The sequence below is a fragment of the Globicephala melas genome, chromosome 14 (genome assembly GCF_963455315.2).
Source record: "Globicephala melas chromosome 14, mGloMel1.2, whole genome shotgun sequence".
Lineage (NCBI taxonomy): Eukaryota > Metazoa > Chordata > Mammalia > Artiodactyla > Delphinidae > Globicephala > Globicephala melas.
In genome coordinates this window covers 88,451,122-88,475,653 of record NC_083327.1, presented here as the reverse complement: position 1 = coordinate 88,475,653, position 24,532 = coordinate 88,451,122, and the positions used below count along the sequence as shown (strand labels likewise).

The 24,532-nt window shown below is 46.6% G+C and overlaps 1 protein-coding gene across 16 annotated transcripts in view; it reads right to left on the bottom strand.

The window, feature by feature from the left end:
• The window catches only part of FAM120B (family with sequence similarity 120 member B), a 104,663-nt gene that overhangs the window by 49,965 nt on the left and 30,166 nt on the right, over positions 1–24,532 (bottom strand). For all 16 annotated transcript variants that reach the window (XR_009558858.2, XR_009558859.2, XR_009558856.2 and 13 more), the window contains 4 exons: positions 18,122–18,294; positions 14,613–14,705; positions 2,686–2,892; positions 1,145–1,253 (listed from right to left, as the gene is read on the bottom strand). Coding sequence is in view for 12 of the 16 variants with exons in the window: in XM_060283991.2 (XP_060139974.1) it covers positions 1,145–1,253; positions 2,686–2,892; positions 14,613–14,705; positions 18,122–18,294 (582 nt within the window). In the remaining 4 variants the exon portion in view is untranslated. The remainder of the gene's footprint in view (positions 1–1,144; positions 1,254–2,685; positions 2,893–14,612; positions 14,706–18,121; positions 18,295–24,532) is intronic.

Sequence of the window (24,532 nt, the reverse complement as noted above, 5' to 3'; positions counted from 1 at the left end):
ACTCTGTCACCATTAGGAGTGGGGAGGGGCCGGAAGCCCCTTTACACAGCACTGACCGGCAGCAGCTGGACGCGACCTGAGGCCTCACCGACCTCATGGCACAAAGTCTCTCGGAGCGAAACGTGCAGGGCTGGGGTGAGCAGAAGTCAAGACGGTCTGGGGGAGTAGGAGTTTGGGGTAATTCTCTATTCCATCAAGAAAAAATGGGGCTGCTACAGTTACAGGTATAGATCCTACCCAAACGAGGACATGAGAACGTGATTAAAAATGAACTCAACACAATGAGCTACTGAACAAGATGTCCGACTTCACTGATAAACAAAGCAGCACCCAATCAAGGAGACAGGCTTTTTCATCTATCAAATTAGTCAGAAAAACAAACTTTTAAGTGGTGTCAAGAATGCATGAAACAGGAACTCTTAACCCCTCTGGTGAAGGTGTGAAGTGACCGTGTGTTTTTAGAAAACAAGTTGGCAACATTTATCTAAAATCCAATTATGTTTGGATCTATAATTCTGTGAACAACGGAACTCTATCCTAAGGAAACAACACACAGAAAAGCATCAAGTATAACGAGAAAAAACGGAAGCTTGAGGCGGGGGGCTACGACGCAAAGGCAGTGCGTGTGGTGGTGGGGCTTCTGTTTAAGGGGAGCCTGACCACCGTGACCACGATCACGCTGGAAGTCAAGTGCCGAGGAGAACAGAGCACAGAAGCATGCAGAGTATAATCATAATGAGACGAAAACACAGGAAAACATCTGTCATCATCTGTTACCTTCAGGAGACAGAATTAAAGGTTATTTGGGTTTCATTTTTAATTATTTTCTTTATATTCTAAGTGTTTTCTCATGTACTTTTATCATGAGAAAAAATAAGTCCAAACCTCTGTCAAATAAAGGCCCACCAGCCCAGCGGCGTGTGTACTTCAGGGCCTCCTGGAAAGGAGGCTGAGCCCCAGAGGAGGGTCCTTAACTCTCAGCACATGAACCCTTTGAAAACTCCCTCCTACGGGGACCAGAACTTAAACCGCTCAGCAGCACACTATCATCTTAATTTTGTTTCTTCTTCCAATTTTATCAGCCTCTCCTTGCAGCTGCACGTGGCAGTGGGGCCCCTCCCGGGACCGAGAGGCTGGGACCCACCTGAGTGGTGTGAACGCCAGTGCCGCCTGCTGACGATGGGTCTGTTCTCCTTCATGCAGGCCTTGCACACGACTGACTTCAGGGCATGGAATCTGGTGAGCCAGGACCTCTGCAAACACACCAGATGGGGCGGAGCAGTGTCAGACACAGGCAGGCACTCGGGAGACGCAACTACGTGAGTGAAACTACACAGTATACTGTGCCCAAGGACACTGCAGCGGTGTGGGCGAGCACGGCTGCAGTTTCCCTTCCACACTGCAACTCAGCAAGATGTTCTTAGAAACTGATCTTCTCCTGCATGCCCTGGAATGGCGACAGTGGCAGCTACACCTTCTCTGTCCCCTGTAGGTTATACAAGCATTTCCAAAAGGGCCTTCAAGTTCTACTGTGACATCTATGGCCCTAACACACAACCATACCTAAAACATCCATGCCGGTAGTGTGTTATCACCTCAGTTCCTCTTGGTTGTAAGACAGTAAGTGGAAAGAGCAAGGCCACAGACAACAAATTAACGTGTGACCTTCCCTTCCAGCCTCATCTGTACTATTGAATATTCGATCCTATCTGCCCTAACTTGTTTTAAAGCAGTGAGTGTGAACCTGTAATCATTTTGTACTTGGTCAAGACATTAGGAAGGAAAGGAGGGAGGGGTCCGTGATGGGTGATGTGCAGGCCATGAGCCCGGCCTACTGTTACCTTTCACTGATTCGGTACTAAGGCCACACTTACAGGACATTTTTGTCAGTACTCTGCTTTTGTTGACTACATAACTGTGGCTGCTTCTAAATTCTGAACACTTACATTCCTATGACGCCCTGGACTGTGTCTGTGTGTGAAGCAGCACTACCGGCACATCAGTCAGTAATGTTTTCCATCTGATGTGAAGGCGTGGAGCGCTGACCTGTCATAGACAGTCAGCTCTCGCTGATCACAGGGTCCTGTGGGTATTAACACACGTTCCAAATGAGCTTGGCCGGGGCCCGACTTGGAAATCTTCCAGGAACCGTGTAGCAGTTGTACTTACAAAGCCAGAACAGCAGCCAATGACCCCAACTAAACTGTCAGCCTTCAGGGAATATTTTCAAGTAACAAATCATCACCGCTCCTATTGAATTAGTCTGATGTCTGCAGAGGCAGCTCTGCAGGGACCGTGCATTCTTAACTCAAAAAGGGGAAAAGCAGCGAAAGCACTCGAAAATTCAAAATGTGTGAGACTGGGCAGGACGCTGCTCGCCCGCCTCCTCACAGGTTCTGGCAGAAGCTTCAGCAACGCTGACCCTGAGGCCTGAGGCACAACCACAGCGGAGGAGACCACCGGCACCAGCAGCCTCACGGACTTCTGGGTCAATTTCAAAGCCTGGGATCTGCGGCTCCTCAGAGCAGACTTCTGGGGTCTGTTCCTAAAGTAAAATGACCGTGAGGACAGAAAGTGCTGCGGACCCTTTTGACCTCCAGCCGAGGACTCTGAGTTTTCGTGATGCACTTGAGCAACTGATTTCAAACCTACTTTTTCTAAGCGCAAAGAAAACTGTGAACTCACGTGTTGTTCCACAAGCGCCTCTGCTGTGTACCCTTTCTCAGACTGCAGGTACTTCTGATGAAACAGCTTCCCGTCGAACAAATTCCAGGGCATGAAGTCCGACGTTTTCCAAGGGAAGCCGCAGGCACTGTTGACCAGCACCAGGGTGGTGAGGCCGCGGACCAGGAGGGTACCCAGCTGCACAGCCCTGGGGTCGACGTGGTCGAGCTGTGGAGACAAGACGCACAGAGAAGGTGAGGAGGCAGCCGCCACTCGGGCAGAGAACCAGAGGCGCTGCGCCCTCGGGGTGCGACGTGCTCCGCACACAGAGACATCCTTGGAGCTGCAAAGGCCAAAGCTCTGACCTGCCAGGAAAGTGACAGGATTGCAGCCTCGGGCCTACTGGGAAACTTTCTTTAAAAGCAAAGGCAAAGAAAGAGAAGCCAAGACAGGGTCATTTTAGACACTGATGAGTCATCGCATTTTTAAAAATCACACTGAGTTCTGTGAACATTATTAGATATGTTTTACACAAATGTCTATCATTTAAGAATAAAATGGCTTATTACTGCATAGGGTTGATAGTCTGTTACTTCTTACAAATTAAGGTCACACCCATACAAAATATTTATTCTGCTGTCAAACCTCCTTCCTGTTCTTGGACACAGCAGGGGCTCCGTTTGGTGAGAACCTGCAGAGACGCCCTTCGCCTTCAATCGCTCGTGTTTCTGGAATTTGTGGCCTGTGCTGACCACACACAGTGAACTGACAGGCAGCAACTGTCCACGGGGTTTTGTTAACAAGGCAAGTTCAACTCAGTCTGTCGGCATCGGGTGGACCTGTGTTGCTCAAAGTAAACAGCAGCGATTTTAAATGTCATTATGTATCTCACATAGTTTACAAAATTGAAGTAAACCAGGAAAAGGGACAGATGTTCATGCCCTTTTTAAGTCAGGTCTCACCTCCCTTATTGAGAGAAGCGTGGTCGTGACCCTCAGGTCTCTCTGCCCGCGCCCTCACCAGGCTATCTGCCCCTCGCTGTCATCAGCACCTTCCACCGTCTCCCTGATTTCAGTCGTCGAGCCCTCACCCTGTGCACCCACGCACACGGGGTACTGTCTGTCTAGAGCCGCACTGTCCACACCAGCAGCTGGGGCCCTGGGTGAGGTTTGAATTTAAGTGCAGTAAGATCAAATGCTCCATTTCTCAGAGGCACCACCCCACTCGGGGGCCTGAGTGGCAGTGTCAGTCAGCACCTTCCCTCCTGCCCACCGCTGGACCTTCTCCACCTCCCGCATTCCCCTTTGCAAAGTGCCCAGCCCCGAGGCTGCACTGCAGGCCGCACGGGTCGGGGCAGGTCTCAGCCCCAGGTCAGGGCACCCACCATGGCTGCTCAAGGTCAGGTGAACTGACGCAGAGGCTGCGTATTTTCTGAGTATTGGGGGCAGTTCTCTCATGAAGCACATTTTCCAGTAATGGAGTCAGTTTCTGCTCATCTCTTTGACACCTGTCTGTCTGTCTTAAAGTAAAGTTTAAATGAAGTATACCACTCTGCAAAGCACAGATCCTATGTGCGCCACTTGAATTCTCAAACAAACCAGGCAACCAACACCTGGGCCACAAAGCAAATGTCACCAGGACCACAGAAGCCCCCCTGCCCCTCCCTGTCACACCCACTGTCCCCAGAGGTAGCGCTAACCGACTCCTCAAAGCAGGAACGGGCTTGCTCGCCAGTGAGCTGACGGAACCGGCTCCGGAAGTGAAGTGCACACACGGGCTCCGGCTTCCCTGGGCTGACGTTGCTGGGGTCTCCCCAGGCCATTCACCCCTCCGGGCTGTCACACGCCACTGCCTGCAGGGCTGACTGGGGATGCTGAGCCTATGAACCACGCTGCGGACAACGGGCATCTTTAAACAGTGAGCCTGTTTCCAGCCCAGGAGCGCATCCTGTCAGCAATGCTTTATGGTTGCCAGTGTGGAGACCTGGCCCAGCTGTTGATTTTTCCTAAGTACTTCATATTTTTTCTTTGATGTTAGTGTAAACACAAAAAATGCGGGGGCTATTTTTACTTGTTATTGTTTCTGTAGAATATACCTGGATTGTGTATGTTGACTCTGCACCAGCCCCTGTTAAATTTGCTTAGTAATTCTAATGGTTGCCCTGTAGATCTGGATTTTCCATATACACCATCACGCCACCTGTCAATAATGACAGTTTTATTCTTTTCTTCCAGTGTAAGGGAAGTGGTGGAAGAAGGCACCCCTGACTCACTCCCACCAGAGTGGAAAAACGTCCACTGTTTTACCATCAGGTCTGATTTCTGTTGTAGATACTCTTTGTTGGATTAAGGAAATTCCCTTCCAGTCCTGGTCTGCCGAGACTTTTTACGACAAACAGGTACTGAATTCAACCGAATACTTTCTCTGCATCATGCGTGGTACTAACGAAGTGAATCACACCGGTTTTCAAATGTTAAACCAAGTCTGTATTCCAAAAATAAACAGTTGGTTGTGTTGAAAGAGCAGAAGATTTTCACAGGTTGCAGAATCAAAATCTGCGGGTATCTTCCAGCAACAGAGAAAGTCACATAGCAACTCTTCTTCTTCCCCAAAGAACTGGAATTTAGGGAACAAGTCAGTGTGGCAGAAGGCTGACCCTGAATCCAGACTCGGAGTCGCTGGTGAGCACGGACTAATTCCATGTGGCTAAGGTATGGCCTTACCAATAAAAGTCATAAATAAAAGCGGCCGTATTTTGGAAACAGGATTCAAGGTGCTTTGGAATGAAGACAAGGAGGAGCCGAGCCCTGAGCACTTCCTGCTGAGGTGATGGAGCATCTAATGCGGACACAGAAACCAGAAAGACCAGTTCTAACGCTGCAAAGCCTCACAGTCAATATTTTAACAGTAAACAGCTCAACTGTGTGGTGTTTATACGCTAAGGTATTAGCAGTTATGTATACACGGAGGCCAAAACCCCCAGTCAGCCGATGCTCCCTTTCAGGCATTGCTTCACCAGAGCGACTGTCCTAAAACCAGGAGGAAATCCAGACACGGCAAGGAGAGCACTGCAGACTCGTTACCACTCACCAGAAAACAAAGCAAAGGCAAACTCTGAGCTCCTCTGGTCTGAAAGGCCGGTTGGACTCAGGAGGTTCTGCACCTAGGTTCTCTGTGGCTACAGGCAGGCACAACTGTACAACACAAGCCCAAGGAGGCCGCCTGAACCTTGCGGGGCAGGCGCACGAGGGGCTGGTCCGGCTTTTCCTAACAGCCGGCTGCTCCTCAGCCCTCCTGAGTCACACAGGGGTCCCGCGGCTTCCAGGAGAGCTTGTTAAAGATGGCTCCTGAGGGCAGAGACCACCGAAAATGGGGCCGTCTGCTGAGACCCTCCCCGGAGGCTTCTCATGTTGCACTGAGTAACTTACCTGTGACCCCCAGACTCTCCGCGTCCAACAGGGGTGGCCCAGGGCTCGAATCCAATACTAACAGTCCCCCGGAGCCTAGCAGCTTCCCAACTTTACCTTCCGACCCTCCCATCTCTGTCCAGCACTCCCTCCTGCCGTGAATCAAGACATGATGCTGCTCAGGGGCAGGAGGCCGCCTGAGGCAGCGGGGCCGGTGGCTGGCACCTACACATCACCCACACAACCACGGGCCAGGTACCAGAGTCAGCTCCAACCCCCAGGACGGGGAGAGACGCGAGCCAATAGGCAGGAGACAGGGAGTCAAGCACGTGACTCGTGATGACTGTGTCGGGGGAGAAGACGGGAACCACAGGAGCAGGGCTCTGCGTCTGTACGGAGGATGCCGACACTACCTGGTAGGCCCTGGAGAGCCACTCATCTGTAAGTGGAGGATAACACGAGTGCCTCTGTCTGACACACAGATAAGCCTGTGAGAACACAGCAGGGGTAAGCGTGTCAGGTGGGTCACTGCAGGAGGGCTGTCCACACAGTGGGTACTTTCAAAACAGCTGCTGGATTTACATGTAAATAAGTGACGTGTGAAGGCTGTGTGGGGAAGCCTACCACCTTCTGATCCTACCTTAGAGGGAAAAAGAAATCAGAGGCAGGGCACCGTTTAACGAGGCACCAGCAGTAGTGCACCCAGAAAGCTCTTCTTTCTCGCGAACACAGGGTCACCACGAGACGACAGGTGCTGCCCCGAGGGTAACACTGAGGCCTGTGTGGGCAGTCGTTACACGGCTCCTGCCCTCAGCAAGCGAGATGAAAATTCCATTTCTCCTGTACACGTTCTTATCCAATGTCGTTTTTACGCCACATCTTTAATCCAGGCAAAAGTAAACTGTGTTGAGATGCACTCCTAGAATTTAAATGGACACTTGCAAGGAACAAAAGCGGAAGAGAGTAAAATGAAATAAGTGAGAAACTGTCAAGGGCCGCCTGTCATAGGATTGGGCCAGCTGCAGCACCCTGTAGCATCACTAAAATACCCACAATACCCTGTGGAACAACTGCAGGTTTTCTGAACTCACCACACATAGAAACAAAATCTCCACCTGGCTAAAGTCAGTGGCTTTCTCGGGCGTGCTGGGTCCGGCAGGACTGACAGGCCTGCCAACCATAACCTTCTGATCTGCAGCCCCCGCACGTGCAGGGCATGAGGAGACAGCCTCTGAACACACTCCTAACTTCCAACTCCATCCTGACCTACACCTAAGGTTCAGAATGGATGACCACAGGTAACAAACAGGAAAAACAATTCCTACTAGAGTGCTTTGTGGCTCACAGAAAGGACCCAAGAACAGAGGAAAGAAGAGAACATGCAGCTTGGTCTGAAGTCAAGTTTTCCTTCACGAAAAACTATGTGACAGAGGAAATACCTATGGGAGCAGCACAGCCCACATACGGCTGGCAGGATGAAGCCTGCTATTCCCACAGTGTTACCACCCGCAATGTCCACTCCAGACCGCCTCCTTGGTCCTGACCCCTCTCCAGACTCAGAGCCACCTGAACACATGCAGACGTCCTATGGCTTCGAAGCTGCACTCATCTCCCCCGCCCCGTCACCTCATCTCAGGCAGCTCTTGCAGCCTCGAGTGATCCAGTCAGAAGGAAGGTGGCTCCAGGGTCCACGACCACCATGAGGTCTGCCATTATGTTTACAAGTACAAAACTGCAGAAAGGGACTGAAAGAATGGTAAAAGGCTAATCTTTACCAAAAAATGTAGTAAGGTAATTGTAACCGTAACTCCACCCTTCTTCGCGTTCTTCCTTAAGGCCTTCAGTCACCTAAGCCTCTGTGCCATCAGTACATGGGGACAGGAAAGGGCAAAACTGCCAAGTTCCGACCTCTCACTTTCAAAAGCCTCACCCCCGGAGAACCTGAAAGACCTCCAATGTGCCCCACGTGTGGAGAGTGAGCAAGAGGAAGGGGCAGGCGTGGGGCAGGAAGGGGAGGCGCCTCGGGCGAGTGGAGCTCAGAGCCCGCAGGGGGACTGCCAGGCAGCCAGCGAGCTCCGCCTCTGGCAGGTGGGGTCTGGGGAAGAAACTCTGTGCAAGGTGTCAGAGCTTTGCTGCCCGGCTGATGTGGGAGGTGAGCAGGCACGGGGGCAGCGGGGCGGGGGAGCCCGGCCCCCACTGGTAGAGCGAGTTGGCACAGTGTCTCGGGGGGTGCCCACCCGCTCAACCCCGGAATATATACCGCAGCCAATGGGATGGGGTTTGTAAAAGAAATCACATTGCTGTAGAAAAAGAAAGGTGAAACTGAAATTACGTCTGAGGTCCGTTTCTGCTGTAGAAAAACACATTTTATGTGAAAGGCTCTTATTCATGAAGATAAAAAGGACACCTACCAACATCACAGCGGTTTATACAAACATTAAGCAAACTGACAATTATTTGAGTACATACGACACACCAAGGGGGCTCCATGGAAGTTATAAACACTCGGCCCGCCCCCTACTCTGCCCCAGGAAGGATGTATCTCAATTCATTTGAACAAATACTAGCTGAGTACCTGCTAAGTTACTCAGAAGCATAGGTACCAGAGAATACACAAAGATGAATAAAGCGGAGTCCCCACTCTTGAAGAAGCCACAAGCCAAGGAGTTTAAGAACAGTCTGAACGACATGAGAAAGGGGACACGTATCCAAGAGCAGCGTTACAGTAAGAGACCCACGCTGAGAAAAGGAAGAACATGGTTCTGAAGCAGATCCTGCAACACTGGAAGAGGGATCACACAGCACCTGTGTAATTGCCAAAAACAGGTAACCAGGAGTAACTACAGGTATTTATGTGTTACCAGCGAGTACAGGTAACCAGGAGTAACTACAGGTATTTGCAGAAGGAAAGAAGTCACCTTGGTGGTGAGCGCTGGGTCTTGGTGGGCATGGAAAGCTGGGGTCTGTGGAGGGCCTGCTTCACGGGGGCTGGACTGCAAGACAGACACCAGGGCAGACAGAATCAGAGGGCCTGGAAGGCCAGCCTACTTGGAAAAGTGCAGATTCTGAGCATCAAAATCTTTAATCTACCCTGGGGTGTGAGTGGCCTGGAAAGGGGAGAACAGAGGCTAGAGACAGTTTCAAAGCCAGAGTGCTGAAGTCTTAATACCTGAATGTTTGTAGTAAGAAGCAGTAAGAAGTTGTAACATCTGCTTATGATTCAAGACAAAAACAGGAGAGGGACGAAAACCCAAACGTGAATGGCTCAGATTCGCAAGCTGGGCCGCTGTGAACTACGCCAGGCACGTGCACACGGACCCCCCTCTGGCCCTGAGCGCCCGTGCCCACCAACCAGCGCTCAGGCTCGCGCCCAGGGCTGCTGGCCAGCTGTCTGCGAAGGGCAGAGAGCATCTATCGCAGCCACCCGGCTTTGCGGCTGGGATGTGAACGCGCCCACAGACAATGTGTGAGCGGCTGAGCGTGGCTGTGTCGGGGGCGGGCGCGGGCTGGGTTTGGCCCTCCCTCGCTCTCTCCTGTCCGAGCGCACACCCCGGGTGTCTGGTGGGGGAGAGATCGACCCTTCTGAACCTTTACGGGCCCGGGAGGGCGGGCCGAGATCTCTCCCGACTCTCAAGGAGGCGTCCCGCCAGCTCCGTCGCTGCCCTCACACCCACACGCCTTCACTTAACAAGGGCCCCCAGCCCCCTCCCAGGGGCACAGCCATTCTCCCCGGGCTCCTCTCGCCCGGAGAACCTGTCTGAGCACTGCAGATGGACTCAGGGAGGAGGCGTGACCAGCCCTCACGGCCAGTTCCCTCAAGGGCTCGTCAGCCGTGTTCCCCACTGTGCACCTTACGGTCTCTTCACAACGCTCGTGCTCACCCGGAGAGACCGCATCTTCTGGACCGAGTACCAGGACCTGTACTGTGATACAAACCACGCGAAACTGGGACTGCTGCCACCGCTGGGCACCAGGCCTTCTGGACTCTGGGCTCCAGGCACCCTGAGCCCTCTCACTACCTCTCTTCCCTCCCAAAGTCACTCAACGATATCCTGCCTGGGACAAGCATTTGAAAGTCGTAAGCATGCCAGAGAGAATAAAAATGAGGAAAATATGGAAACCAGGTTTCCTACCCATTCATCTCATTTAATCTGTCTGGAGTACTCATCTCCTATGTTTACAAAACAACTTTAAAAAGTCTACTAAAACTTTCAATAGATTCTATTTCTACTATTCACTCATTCATCCAATTTTGAGCTGCCTAATAATGAAAGCATTTTTCTAAATCTGAGTGTACTTTTACACAATCCTGTGTTTCTGTGGCTGTTCCAGTGAGTTAATCAGCAGAGCATACTATTTTGATGTGCTCTAAGAATGTGATCTCAATACGTCCTCAAAGCATTTTGATTTTTGCCTATGGGACTTAGAGTGATTTAGAAAATGAGGATTTACCAGCCAAGGCAATATTACGTAGAGATCTCTCGATGAAGACGTCTACACCTGCTTTTCACACACGCTGCGTTTGCTCCCCACCTGAGAGGTGCATGGCTGCTGGGGGGATGACACGACGCTGGGGAACCCACGTGGAAAAGGAGCTGTGGCTTCTTAATGTGGCTCCAACACACTCTGGAGTCGAAGCCCAAGACACAGGGCTCTGGCTGAACTGCCTGCGGTCCCGTGCACTCAGCGCCAAGGCACAGCACTGCCTTCAATACGAAATGTGCTGAGCACTGGGCCTTCGACCGGCACCCAATAGGAGGCAGAGAGGGTCCAGCCGTGGAGCAGCCCCAATCGTCACGTGTCCAGTAAATCTTGAAACATCCTCACCGGGGCGATGAGATGCTATGCTCACAGCAGACCCCTTGCTAATGTGGTATAGCTCGAATTTCAGAGCAGAATTTTCCTTTCCATTAACTCCTATTTCTTTTCCTTTTAATTTCCCAATCAAAAATGACCAAGAGGGCTTCCCTGGTGGCGCAGTGGTTGGGAGTCCGCCTGCCGATGCAGGGGATGCGGGTTCGTGCCCCGGTCCGGGAGGATCCCATGTGCCGCGGGGCGGCTGGGCCCGTGAGCCGTGGTTGCTGGGCCTGCGCGTCCAGAGCCTGTGCTCCACAACGGAAGAGGCCACAACAGTGAGAGGCCCGCGTACCGCAAGGGAAAAAAAAAAAAAAAGACCAAGAACTTTCCAAGGAGCCCTGGTAGTGCCAGGAAAGATGCCAGCCACCTCCTGTAAGCTAGGCTTCGGGGTGGCTCAGATAGGTCTCCCCGAGCGCCGGGGGTGGGAGAGGTGAGCCTGGAATGTTCCAGCAGTTGGGGGCCTCCCCCTGAAAGCAGATGGTTTATCGTTTTGTTGGTTTCAGGGACCCAATGCAGCAGAGAGGAACTGACAGGCAAACAAAGCCCCAGTGTCTCTTTGGCTCATTCCAAAAGGAAAGAGTGAAAGCAAATTTAAACCACGGAGCACCCTGGGGCGGAGCAAAGAGGCTCTGAGAGCACGCAGTCTGGCTGGGACGCCAGGCCTGGGCTCCGCTAGGCTCAGTGACAGTAAGCTTCATAGAGGACTTTACACAACACTCTGGGCACGTGCCCAAGTCTGACGAAACCCTGGGGGTGAGCAAGGCAGCTACGTGCACCCCTTTTACATTCCTGGACAGGCACACAGGGCACCCAAGTTAGAGGTACTGCTCACAGGACACAGCAGGAGCCAGGGTTCCTGAGGCCCAGGGCTCCTCCCACCACCGCCCAATGGGCAGGAACCAGGAAAGGACAGGGGCAAGTGACCACAGGAACTCACACATCATGACATGTGATACCTTACCCGTGATTATTCTCTGGCTGAGGTATCCCTGTCTTAAATGATACAGATAGAAGAATCTAAGAATCCACCCTCCCCCTTTCAAGTCGCTTAAGACGGGGGACTTATTTGCTATACAATTCAGAATACTACTTAACTGACTTTCCCTGCTAGCCATGCACCTGCATCTCTATCTATATGCATGCACGTGTGTTCCTATGGGCTGTACAAACCAAGTATGAAAGGACCACGTGAGTAGACCCTGTCCTCTAGAGCTGTAGGCGGAACGCACACATGGACAGTTACGACGCTGACAGGAAAACTAGCAAGTACATACCCAGCATTCAGAGAGGACAGAGTAGCGACTGGAGACTGACTGACAGATGGACGGCCTGGCCCCACTGTGCTCTCAGCACCCAGGAGACCAGTGTCCTTGGTCACTGCCTTCCCTGCTTTATAAAAAAGCCTGTCTTTTTTTCTTTAGTGCCAAGTAATACTGTTTTTCTTCTTTCTTTTTTTATATTCCTGCAGATTAAGAGTTCCTGTATTCTTTGATTTCATATATAGCAGACTTCTACGTCTGTAAATGAATGTGTGTACAGTATATATATATAAAATGTGCTATAATCTTTACAAATATAATCTAATCACCTGGATTTTTTTTTTTTTTTTTGCGGTACGCGGGCCTCTCACTGTTGTGGCCTCTCCCGTTGCGGAGAACAGGCTCCGGACATGCAGGCTCAGCGGCCATGGCTCAAGGGCCCAGCCGCTCTGTGGTACGTGGGATCTTCCCGGACCGGGGCACGAACCCGTGGTCCCCTGCATCGGCAGGCGGACTCTCAACCACTGCGCCACCAGGGAAGCCCCATCACCTGGATTTTTAATAAACGTGTAAATACACATATCATTTAAAAGGACCTTTCCACAAATGGAAAGATATACCATGCTCATGGATTGGAAGAATGAATATTGTTAAAATGACCATACTACCCAAGGCAATCTACAGATTCCATGCAATCCAATCAAAATACCAATGGCATTTTTCACAGAAATAGGACACTCCTAAAATTTGTTTGGAACAAAAGACCCCAAATAGCCAAAGCCATCTTGAGAAAAAAGAACAAAGCTGGAGGCATAACACTCCCTGACTTCCGACTGTATCTCAAAGCTACAGTAAACAAAACAGTTAGTACTGTCACAAAAACAGACACAAAGGTCAACAGAACAGAATAGACAGCCCAGAAAAAAATCCATGTCTCTACAAGTGATATTGGGAAAACTGGACAGTCATATACAAAACAATGAAACTGTATCTACACCATACACAAAGATCAACTCAAAATGGATTAAAGACTTGAACATAAGAGCAGAAAAAATAAAATTACTAGAAAAAAACACAGGCAGTAAGCTCCTTGACATCAGTCTTGGCAATGACTTTTTTGGATTTGACACCCAAAGCACAGGCAGCAAAGGCAAAAATAAACAAGTGAGAATACAGCAAACTAAAATGCTTCTGCAGATTAAAAGATATAAACTACTATGTATAAAAAAAATAAGCTACACAGATATATTGTACAACACAGGGAATAAAGCCAATATTTTATAACTATAAAAACTATAAGTGGAATATAACCTTTAAAACTGTGAATCATTGTGCTGTATACCTGTAACATATACTATTGTACATCAACTATACCGAAAAAAAAGGAAAAAAATCTTCTGCACGGAAAAGGAAACCATCAACAAAATGGAAAGGTAACCTACTGAATGGGAGAAATCATTTGCAAATCATGTATCTGACAAGGGGTTAATATTCAAAATATATAAATAACTCATAAAACTCAATAGCAAAAAAACAAAACAATCTGCTTAAAAAATGGGCAGAAGATCTGAATAGACATTTTTCCAAAGAACACATACAGATGGCCAACAGGGACATGAAAAGGTACTCAACATCACTAATCATCAGGGAAATGCAAATCAAAACCACAATGAGATATCACCTCATAACTGTTAGAATGGCCATCATCAAAAAGCAAGAAATAACAAATGTTGGAGAGGGTGTGGAGAAAAGGGAACCTTTATGCACCATTGGTGGGAACGTAAATTGGTGCAGCCACTCTGAAAAACAGCATGGAGGCTCTTAAAAGTTAAAAATAGAACTACTATATGATCCAGCAATTCCACTTCTGGGTATTTATCAGAAAAAAATAAAAATACTATCTCGAGGAGATCTGCACTCCTATGTTCACGGCAGCACTATTTACAACAGCCAAGACACGCAAACAACCTAAGTGTAAGTGTCCACCGATGAGTGCAATGGATAAAGAAACTGTTACACACACACACATACATACACACACACAATGGAATATTATTCAGCCGTAAAAAAAGAATGAAATCTCGTCATTTGTGACAACATGGATTGAGGGCATGACGCTAAGTGAAATAAATCAGAGGAAGACAAATGACACACGATTTCACTTCTATGTGGAATCTTAAAACAAAACAAAACAAAACAAAAACAAAAACAAACTGATAGACACAGAGAACAGATTAGTGGTTGCCAGAGGCGGGGCAGGAGGTGGGCCAAATGGGTCAAGGGGTTCAGAAGGTAAAAATTTCCAGTTCCAAAATAAATAAGTCATGGGGAATGTTCCTGTAAAACAACCAAATGTAAAGAAGGCTGGCAAGTGTGCCACCCCTTTGGTCAGGCGGGCCATCCTTAGAGGTGTGACAGTCAGTACCTGCAAGTCTGCAAGCTCCATGGTGGTCTTTCCTTCGAGGCACAGGGCCTGTGCAATGAAGGCATGTAGATCCTCCAGACAGAGGGTGTCCACCTGCGTGGGAGAGAGAGCCAGCGTCAGCCCCAGGAAAACCAGCTCGGACCAAATATAGGCAGGAGACACATGCATGTGCACATACACACACACACACACACACACACAGAGGCAGCAGAAGAGACGCCAGTGGAGGTGAGCAGGGTCTTTTCTCCCACCACCCACAGTCCCTGGTGTGAAAATCTCCACGACACCTAGGGCCAAGCTGGACTGGGGAGCCTGTTACTCATTAGCAAGGCAGAACGCTCCAGAGCGCCTGGGGAAAGCCTGAGCTATGACCAAGTCTAAGTCTTGGAGCAACACAGGTCATCAAGTTTTGACACATTATTTCCAGAACTGGCAATTCAGGGGTTTGCGGACGGAGAGCACCCACAGCTGGCCTGAGCCAGAGTGATCAGAGCTGGGATAAACACCCACCCTTGCCAGCCCCAGACATCAACTGTGTCCTCAGATCCCAGTTTAAAGGAAACCAGGATTCCCCGGATATGAGTCCCCTCCCATCCTTTGTGGAATCAAAGAGTCTAACCAAAGTGTGAGTGAGAAACAAGGAGAGACAGAGATATGGAGAAAGAGATGGACCCTGGAAAGGAGGAGGGGATGGAGATCAAAGACGGCGCCAGGCCCGGCCATCGGCAACACCTCTGCACCCTCCTCACAGGGTCACAAGGCTCAGCCACCAAATGCCACGTTGGTCCCGTCACTGTCCATTTCCATGTTTACTCCAAAATAGTTGCTGCCTTTGTATAAATGACAGCTGTAATTATTTCAGGGAAAAACCAAGAAATCTACAAACGTGCAGCACTCGTGACCAAGAAAAAAGATCCCCATCCACAGAAGCAAGGCCAAGCAGGAAGTATTTTTTTTAAACCCATAAACCCTCACCTCTCTCTGCTTAGACAGGTTTGTCAGCAGTTAGTTCTACTTCTTGCCATTAGCAACTTCTGCAGAAGGCTGATTTTAAAAGACACTACCTATGAGAAAGGAATAACTCTTTCATGTCCTATTTTTTTCAGTTAACCTATTTCATACTCTGCCACCACCTTTGTAATTAACAAATCTATAACATATCAGAGGAGGCAAGTCTTAGTAATACCAATTTTTTAGAATTTTGTATAATGGATATTATTATCATAAAGTATTTGCTCCAGTATAGATTATAAAAAATATGTAAACTTTCTATGATGCAAACTTACACTCCCAGGAAAGCTTCTCAGATAAGCCTCTGATAAAAAATGCTGCTGACTTGGAGGTACGAATCCAAGTGAACAAAAGAGAGGGTTTTGTTTCTCTACAGGTTCTGTGCACTGAACAGTATGTAGTTAACCCGTATAGCACATCAAAACATCTAATATAAGCTTAACTATATAAAAGTACAGTATTTTTAAAAAATTACCTTTTTAGTCTTATTAATCCTGAGAGAAGTTATCCCCGTGAATAATAGCACAGTACAGTACCTTTTGATCTGAGGGACAACGCTGATGTGTCGATTTGTTTTCTAGTTTTAAAAAGTTCCAATTTGAATGTGTCCTTGCAAGTCAAGCCAACACTGAGTCTATCTCATGCTGACTTACTTACACTAAAGAGATGTTCACTGAAAAGGCAGTTACTAGTGTAAAGAAGGTAAAAGTAGAAGTTTTCCTGATGCTTGTCTTGCTTCAGGGTTATATAAATATGAGATGTAAAGTGACTGTTCTGTGATTGGCATTTTTTTCCTGTTGGAAGTGGATTTTCATAACTAACGATCACTTGCACAGCTGACAAGAAAGCAGAGCTGTATCGGGTGACTGTGAATGGGTTCAAGGACTATCTCTACTGCTGGAAAAAAATAATGCAAAACGTAGTCCTAGGAGCGCTAACACATGGCATCACTATCCGTCTGTTCACAAGGAGTGCTGAGAAGAAAACCACTGATCCTTCTGGAGGAGAAAACTCAGCTATTGGTCATCTACCACTTCCCAATTCCCTCTATGGGTCCACCTCAGTCACCTGTAGATTCATAAACAATTGACAGAAAATGTTAACTGACAATACATGCATGTACATTTAGTAAAAATATAAAAAGAAATATATTTTTACATTTAAATACTAAATAACCCTGCCATCATTTATTGATTTACACTTTGCTGAGTCTGGTGCAAATAAAGGAAAATTCTACTCAAAACTAAAGTTGATACAGGTGCATGTGAAACCAATAAAGAAGCAATAAAATCTCTAAGGGTGATTTAACTATATATACCACGTTTGTACAAAATGCAAAATACAGGACTAGCTATAAAATGACAGAGGACTTTTAGAAAGGAAAAATCAGTATATGATTCCCCTGAAATGTAATTCTACCATAAGTTTCTTAAAGACAATGAATTCAGGTTTGAAAAACAGAAACATAATTTTCTATTCCAGACAAATGAAAACTTGGTAGTTACGGCAAAGCAGACGCAGACCTATCACCTACGGAGACCAGAGGAGGGGACAGCTACTGGGGATCAGGAAAGCTGGTGAGAAGGTCTACATGGCTAAAGAAACAGACACTTGACGGCAAAGGACTTGTACAAACAGTTCAGCTGGGGAAGGGAAGCAGGAGATGGAAGGTATTTAAGCCCTTCTTTTGTTGAGGCGTCCCAACGTTATCATGCACGTGGAAACTAATAAGAGGCGAATGTTTTCAGTGGCCCTTGTAAGCTCCCTGCATAAACTAACAAACAGCACGAACGAGGAGCTGGCGGCACCTCCCCACGCGTGGCTGTGGCCTTCTCCACCCCGTGCGTGGCCCAGCTCCGTGCGTGGGGGTGGCTGACAGCGGCAACCACCCTGGTGGGCTTTTCTCTGGGCACCTGTGCAGGACACTTCTCGCCTTCTACAGAATGCCTGGCCAGTAGCCTCAGGAAGAAGGTGTGATCCCGTTCGCAGGTGGAAAAGCAAACGTTTGTTAGATGACTTAGGAAAGTTGAAGTAGTCTCCCTTGGTAGCTCTGTGCTTCTGAGAAGAGCTGTGACTCTAGCCAGGTCAGCCGGACTGCAGCGCTGGACCTTCTCACCATTACATGAAACCCCACCAACAGGAACCACCACCCACATAGGGACACAGGAACAGTCCAGAGCCCAAAAAGCTCAGCAAGCGCGAGCAAAGTGCAACAGGGCTCCTGCACGGGTCAGACGCCTCAAGTCTCCATCACACTTAGGTGCAGCGCCCACCTCTAAGTCCGGCAGCAGACGGGGCTTCTCAAATGTACGCGCACACGGAACCCTCACTTGAGTCCGAGCATTTCGAAGGAAGGACTGGAGTTTATAGAACAGACACTGGGCAGAGATGGTGCAGGGGACCAACCCACGGCTACATCCCGGAGCACCACACCCCACCAAAGGCGAGGGCCAGGAGTGAGGGGTGACAGCAGCAGCTTCGACAGGAAAGGAGGTTACCTGCACAAAGAGGTAGATCAGGAGGCAGCACAACGCTTGAAAGGGGCTCTCGACCACCTGCAGCTCTTCTCGCGAGGAGGAAAGGTCAAAACAGGCCAGGAGTGTGTCCAAGCGCTGGGCCTGTAGTCCTGCCTCTTGGCTCAGCCACAGCAGCTTCAAACTAGGCGCTCCCCCTAGTTAGAGGAAAGTCCATTTACCGTTATTCTTTGCACTAGCAGGTTATAACACGCGTCTGCAGAAATACAGTAAAGGAATAAAGGGCACTAACCTCTTCCCTTCCCGATATCCGTGGGCTTTAAAGTGTAAAGCAACTGGAAATAAACATGAACAGAACTTCCTGGTTTAAACAAGCAGAAACCCTAAAAGGTCAGCATACATGTATTTCACTGAAACCAGTCTTCTTTTTTTAAATGGCTACATTGTGGGGGAAGAGGGCTCCTTCCTACCCGTGTTGCTCGCTGTACTGTCTCAGGGCGTGAGACACAGCACAGCTGCGATGGGGTGCTTGGTGGAGACACCGCCTATTTGCTGTTAGTTTGCTGTTATTTCCCCAGACTAGTGGTTTGCAAACTTCATTGTGCAGAAGAACCAGCTGCCAAAATTGTAAAAAATACATTTCGTGGGGTCTGTATGCAGAAATTCTGCTTTGCTAGGTAAAGTACCTAGGAGTCTGCACTGAACGAACTAGAGACTGGGATAAGCAGGGCACCTGTGAGCCCCATGCTTTGGAAAGCACATCCCTAGAACTATTAAACAGAAATTCCTAAAATATTAAAATTCTACTAAATTTGTGTTTTATTCCTACATTTCATATATATGTTTAAATTATTAAAATCAAAGAAAAGAAAAACTTCTCACTCATTTACCCAAGTCACCATCGATGGCAGCACGAGTCTGGAGGAAGACACAGCAGCCCTGCTCCTTCTGCCCAGAGGGGCCAGGCCTGGGCTGGGCCAGGTCCTGCCAAGAGCAGCAGCTGTGACTTTCTGTAGGTCCTGTGGCTGTAAGGCATCCTCAAGTGCAAGGACGGCTGGACCTAACCATCCCACAGCTTCACTAAGAAAACAAAACTCACTAACCAAATGGTATCAGAATTAAGTGACTCAAAAAAGGAAGTTCTTCCCCTTTTCTGTTTATGCTTCTCACAATGTCATTCAATATTCTCAGGTGTGTATTTCCCACCATCAGAAGTGAAACAGCCCAGCAAGTCACTTGCATTTCTGATATGGCTGAAGTGTTCCTTCCTCCCCAAAATACTTTTTCATTATTTATTAAATCATCTTTTCCCTTGGAAGAAAGAAAATGAAGGTAATTTTGTTTTGGCAAAAACAAAAAAAACCAACGGCACTAGTCTTTAAGATAGAAATATTATTCCAAGAGAATCACGGGGTCAGCTATTCCTTCTTAGAAACACGCTTTTCCGGAAAACAATCATCTTGCAGGGGTCTGCAAATAGCAGCCTGTGGGCAAAATCCAGCTCATTGTCTGTTTTTGTACAGCCCATAAACTATTAATGACTTTCACATTTTTTAAATAGTTGAAAATAGCAAAGTAAAAAGATTTCACAATATGAGAAAATGGTGTAACTCTGCCAGAAAAGATCAAGGGTAGCCCTTACACTTTACCCAGAGTTCCATGGGCAGCTGGGATGTTCCAAAGAACAGTCCAGAGATCTCAGCAGGTGACCTGGTCTGTAGGTCACCAACTACGATACACTGCCTCTGAAACACATCAGCTTCAAAAACCAAATTCTGTCACTTGGCAAAGGTTTTTGCCTGAATCCGTGGACAGACAGGAAAGTCTCAAGGCTTTTCGGAGCAACCGAGCCCTGGAGGGGCACGCAGACGGACAAGGGAAGTGGTCATTTCTGTGAATGACAACTTGGAAGACCATCTGAGATGCCTGGGAGGACCCACCCCAGGGTGGAGGCTGCTGGGTGCCTCACTAGTAACAAAGCGATGGTCCGGAGTGTGCTTTTACAGCTATAAGTGCACGAGTGAATGAACACACTCCTCCACTCTAAGCCACGGCATTTCTGTGTGCTTTCTATACGGAAATAATGTAATCGCTGGGTTTTAGAGTTATCCTATGATTATTTTCCTTGCATGTTCCTAGGGTAAGAAACCATAAAACTGGTCTGTGTGCACTCTGAGAACGAGAGAGGTGACACTTCCAGAAATTAACCTGCATACACTGTGTGTCTCAAGTTTACTTATGAAGGTTTCAATTCGTAAGTCTGATTTAAATGAATATTTATTTAGCATTCTGTTTGAAAGAGCACCGCTGGCCAAAAAAAGACAAAATAAAAAACGCTGACTACTCACATGCAAACTGAATCTTTATTCTGGTTGGATAAACTTCAGTAGCTTATTTACAATAAGTAAAAAAATTCATTCAGATATAAACGGACTAGAATGAGTTGACATCTCAATATATTAAACTCTAAACTTCCATGGATGAGCTAATTTCATGCTTGCAAAATGACGGTTATACTGCTTCTACCTAATACATTCAAAATATAGTGAATTAGGTATAAAAAGCAGTCAGTGCAAAATTCAACCACTGGCTTGTGACTCATACGTGTATTTGTAACATTTAGTTGACAAAGCTTCCAATTATCTTTACAAATGGAAGAAAAACACGACTGAGGTTTTAAATCCATTTATTCTAATCCACAACATCAGGGAGGTGACTTCAGAGGCTGGGGCCCTGACAGCATCTCCTCACGAGGAGCACATGCTCTCACCCACAGAGCAGGTTGGTGACCTCCAGTTACCACCCACAGAAACCTCCAAGATGTGACAACACTTTTTTCACCTGTATTAACAAGTGTCAAGATGGAAATCTTCAACAGTACATGTTAAGAGGAGCTGAAACAAGAAAACTTCACTATAGTTGTTTACCAAATGATGGAAGGAGTCAAATATAGCCCCTTCTTGTCATAAAATATACCACTCCACCTCATTTCATTTTATAAAATAGTCTTCTAAGATGATCTGCAAGATTCTAGTGAGTCAAACATCTTTACATAGCCAAGAAATACTAAGTTTACTCACTGATTCTTGAACAACACTTTAAAAAAATCATTCTATTGGGTTGGCCAAAAAGTGCCCTCAGTTTTTAAGTAAAAATGAAAGACACATTATTCATTTTCACCAAGAACTTTATTGAACAATGTATTCACCCTTTTGTTCCACTACCTTCTGCCATCTTTCAGGCAACTTCATAATTCCATCTTCCCCAAACTTTTTATCTTTTTGAGCAAAGAACTGTTCCAGGTGACTTTTACAGTCTTCCAGGGAATGGAAATTTTTCCCATTAAGAGAATTTTGTAAAGACCAAAATAAATGGAAATCCAAAGGTGCCATGTCTGGTGAGTACAGAGGATGAATCAGAGCTTCCCAGCCAGGCTGTAACAGTCTTTGCCTGGTCATCAAAGAAACACGCGGCCTTGCGTTATCCTGATGGAAGATTATGCATTTTCTGTTGACTAATTCTGGATGCTTTTCGTCGAGTGCTGCTTTCAGTTGGTTTAATTGGGAACAGTACCGGTTGGAATTAATCGTTTGGTTTTCCAGAAGGAGCTCATAATAAAGGACTTCCTTCCAATCCCACCATATACACAACATCACCTTCTTTGGCTGAAGACTGGCATTTGGTGTGGTTGGTGGTGGTTCATTTTGCTTGCCCCACGACCTCTTCCGTTCCACATTATTGTACAGTAACCACTTTTCATCACCTGTCACAATTTGTTCTAAAAACGGAATGTTTTCATTACATTTCAGTAGAGAATTACATGTGGAAATACGGTCAAGAAGGTTTTTTTCGCTTAACTTATGTGGAACCCAAACATCCACATAACCAGCTGGTGCAAATCATTTTCAGCTCTTGACTTGGATATTTTGAGCATGTCGGCTGTCTCCTGCATGGAATAACGTTGATTGTTCTCAGTTAATGTCTCGATTTTATCGCTACCAACTTCAACTGGTTTACCCGACCGTGGAGCATCATCCAGTGAGAAATCTCCAGCATGGAACTTCGCAAACCACTTTTGACACATTCGATCAGTCACAGCACCTTTTCCATACACTGCACAAATCTTTTTTTGCATTTCGGTTACATTTTTACCTATCTTGAAATAATAAAGCAAAATATGCCAAAAATGTTGCTTTTTTTCTTCCATCTTCAATGTTAAAATGGCTACACAAAAATTCACCAATTTTGGTAAGTCTTTTATTAAACGCATGCTGATATGACAGCTGTCACATACAATCTAACAGAACTGTTTTGAATGAAGTTAAAGATAACTAAGTGCTACTAGAGCCACCTTACGGAAAAAACGAAATGAACTTTTGGCCACCCCAACAGACACACAAATTACCAATTAGATACGTGCAATCAGCTTTCCTAGGTTTGTAAAATAAGGATATGCTTATTATGACTAAAAAATGGCTCTGTGAAGAAAAAAGAAATCATCTACACTTTGTCTAAAGAAGAATCTCCAGTTCTAGAGCTAGAAAGCTATTTCAAATGCTTCCCTGTTATGTGGTCCAAGACACCACAAAATGCAGAACATCCGTAAGTGAAGTGTGATGAATGAACAAACACACATGGACGCAAGGATCCTGTAAGGGTCGTCTGGGGAAAGGAAGCGAAATTTCAAGGTACACCCTTCTTGTGTTACCAGGAACATCATCTTTCATGACATATTGTAATATCTATACAATTATAAACGTAATATAGCTAGTACATCTGGATGTGTGTATATGTACACACACATTAAGATGGGGATGTGGATGGAATATATGCATGTAAATGAGCTCCATGAATAAAATATACTAGTAATGAAATTAATTTTTCTGCTCCCTGGCTGGTCATTTATAATTCTTTCCCCCTTTTAACTCTTACCTAATTTTTAGGTAATCTTTATAATTTTTCTGCTCCCCTTCTGTCTCCTTTCCACTTTGTTAAAAAACATCTGATTTATTTTTTATTTCCACCATTTAAGAAAGCAAGTGTTAAATCACGTGTGCTGTTAGAGGAAAAAGTCTTTTTTTCTACATTGGCCACTACATGGGGAGACTCACTGAAAATGTACCATCCATGATACCAACCTAATGGCACCATCTCAGGAGAACAGGAAGGATCAGACACAGTCTCCCCTAGAGCAACAGCTCTAGCAGCGCCGCTGGCCTGGCTGGAAAGGATGGCTTTAATCAGGCAGCAAGGACACCTTGCACCTGTGCACAAGGGGCCTGCCAAGGTGAGGATCAAGCAGCAGGAGTCCACTGGTTTTACTCGCACATGTCAGGGTGAGGTTGGGAAACACCTGAGACAGGAATTAGCTAGTCCGTTTTCCAATTTAGTCTAAAACCACTTGGCATTTTTCCTCATGGATACAGAAAGCTATTTACATAAAAATCTTGTCATCTTGTATCACTACTAACATAAGCATGAACAGAGTAATTCATCTAAACCACCTGCAGCAAAAGTTCAAGATCCCATTTCCAGTTTCCTAGTGATGGCAGACGTGCCGTCCCCAGCTCCTTCTGGAAGCAGAGTTCCAACTGCAGTCTGGGTGTGCCACACGCACAAACCTGTGGTTCACAAGACCCAGAAGCAGCCTCTCTGATAAATGAATGACTTCTAGAGCTTATTAAAGCCTTATATGGAGCGGTTTCTAAAATTAACTCATAATAATGAATAACCAAATATTCTCCATAATTCAAATGAGGAAAAGAACTATCACAATCACTTTCCACATTATTTTTGGAAAGATCCTATAAAATGAAAATTACATATATAGCAGAACATTTCTGGGAAACGGTTTTGGCTATCCTTTAAAAATACTTCTTGCTGTAAAACCAAATGTCAGTTCATCTTAATTTGTTTTTGTGATAAGCACCTTTTTAGGTCTGAGTATATCACTCACCAACTGAGAGAGTAAGGAAATATTCCTTTAACTTCTCTCCCTATACAATTCCACTTATAAGAAAAATGTTTTGCAGTGTTCAATCCTTATTTGGTAAATTATAGGCTTGAGTGATAGAAAATAATAGTGACTTAAGAGAATTTAATACATACAAAAACGGAATATAAAAGTTTTGCAAAGTATTTGTTTTCCAAAACAATAACGAGGGCCACTAAAATAAACCCTAAAGCCCTCTTCTTCAGTTGTCTGTATGTAAAACACTATCTGCTACAAGCATGCTTGACCTTTTTCAGATACTAAGAACTCACAGGAAGGAAGGATTTACTTCAACTAATTTTTAGGAGAACTTTGTTTTTTCCTCCCCTCCCATTATGTGTTTTAAGATACCTCCCTTGAAAAAACTTTTTTTCCAGTTAAAATAACTTTTCTTCGCCTCCCCTCCCCAGTTCCTCAAGCCCACTTTCAGTGGTGGGAACAAG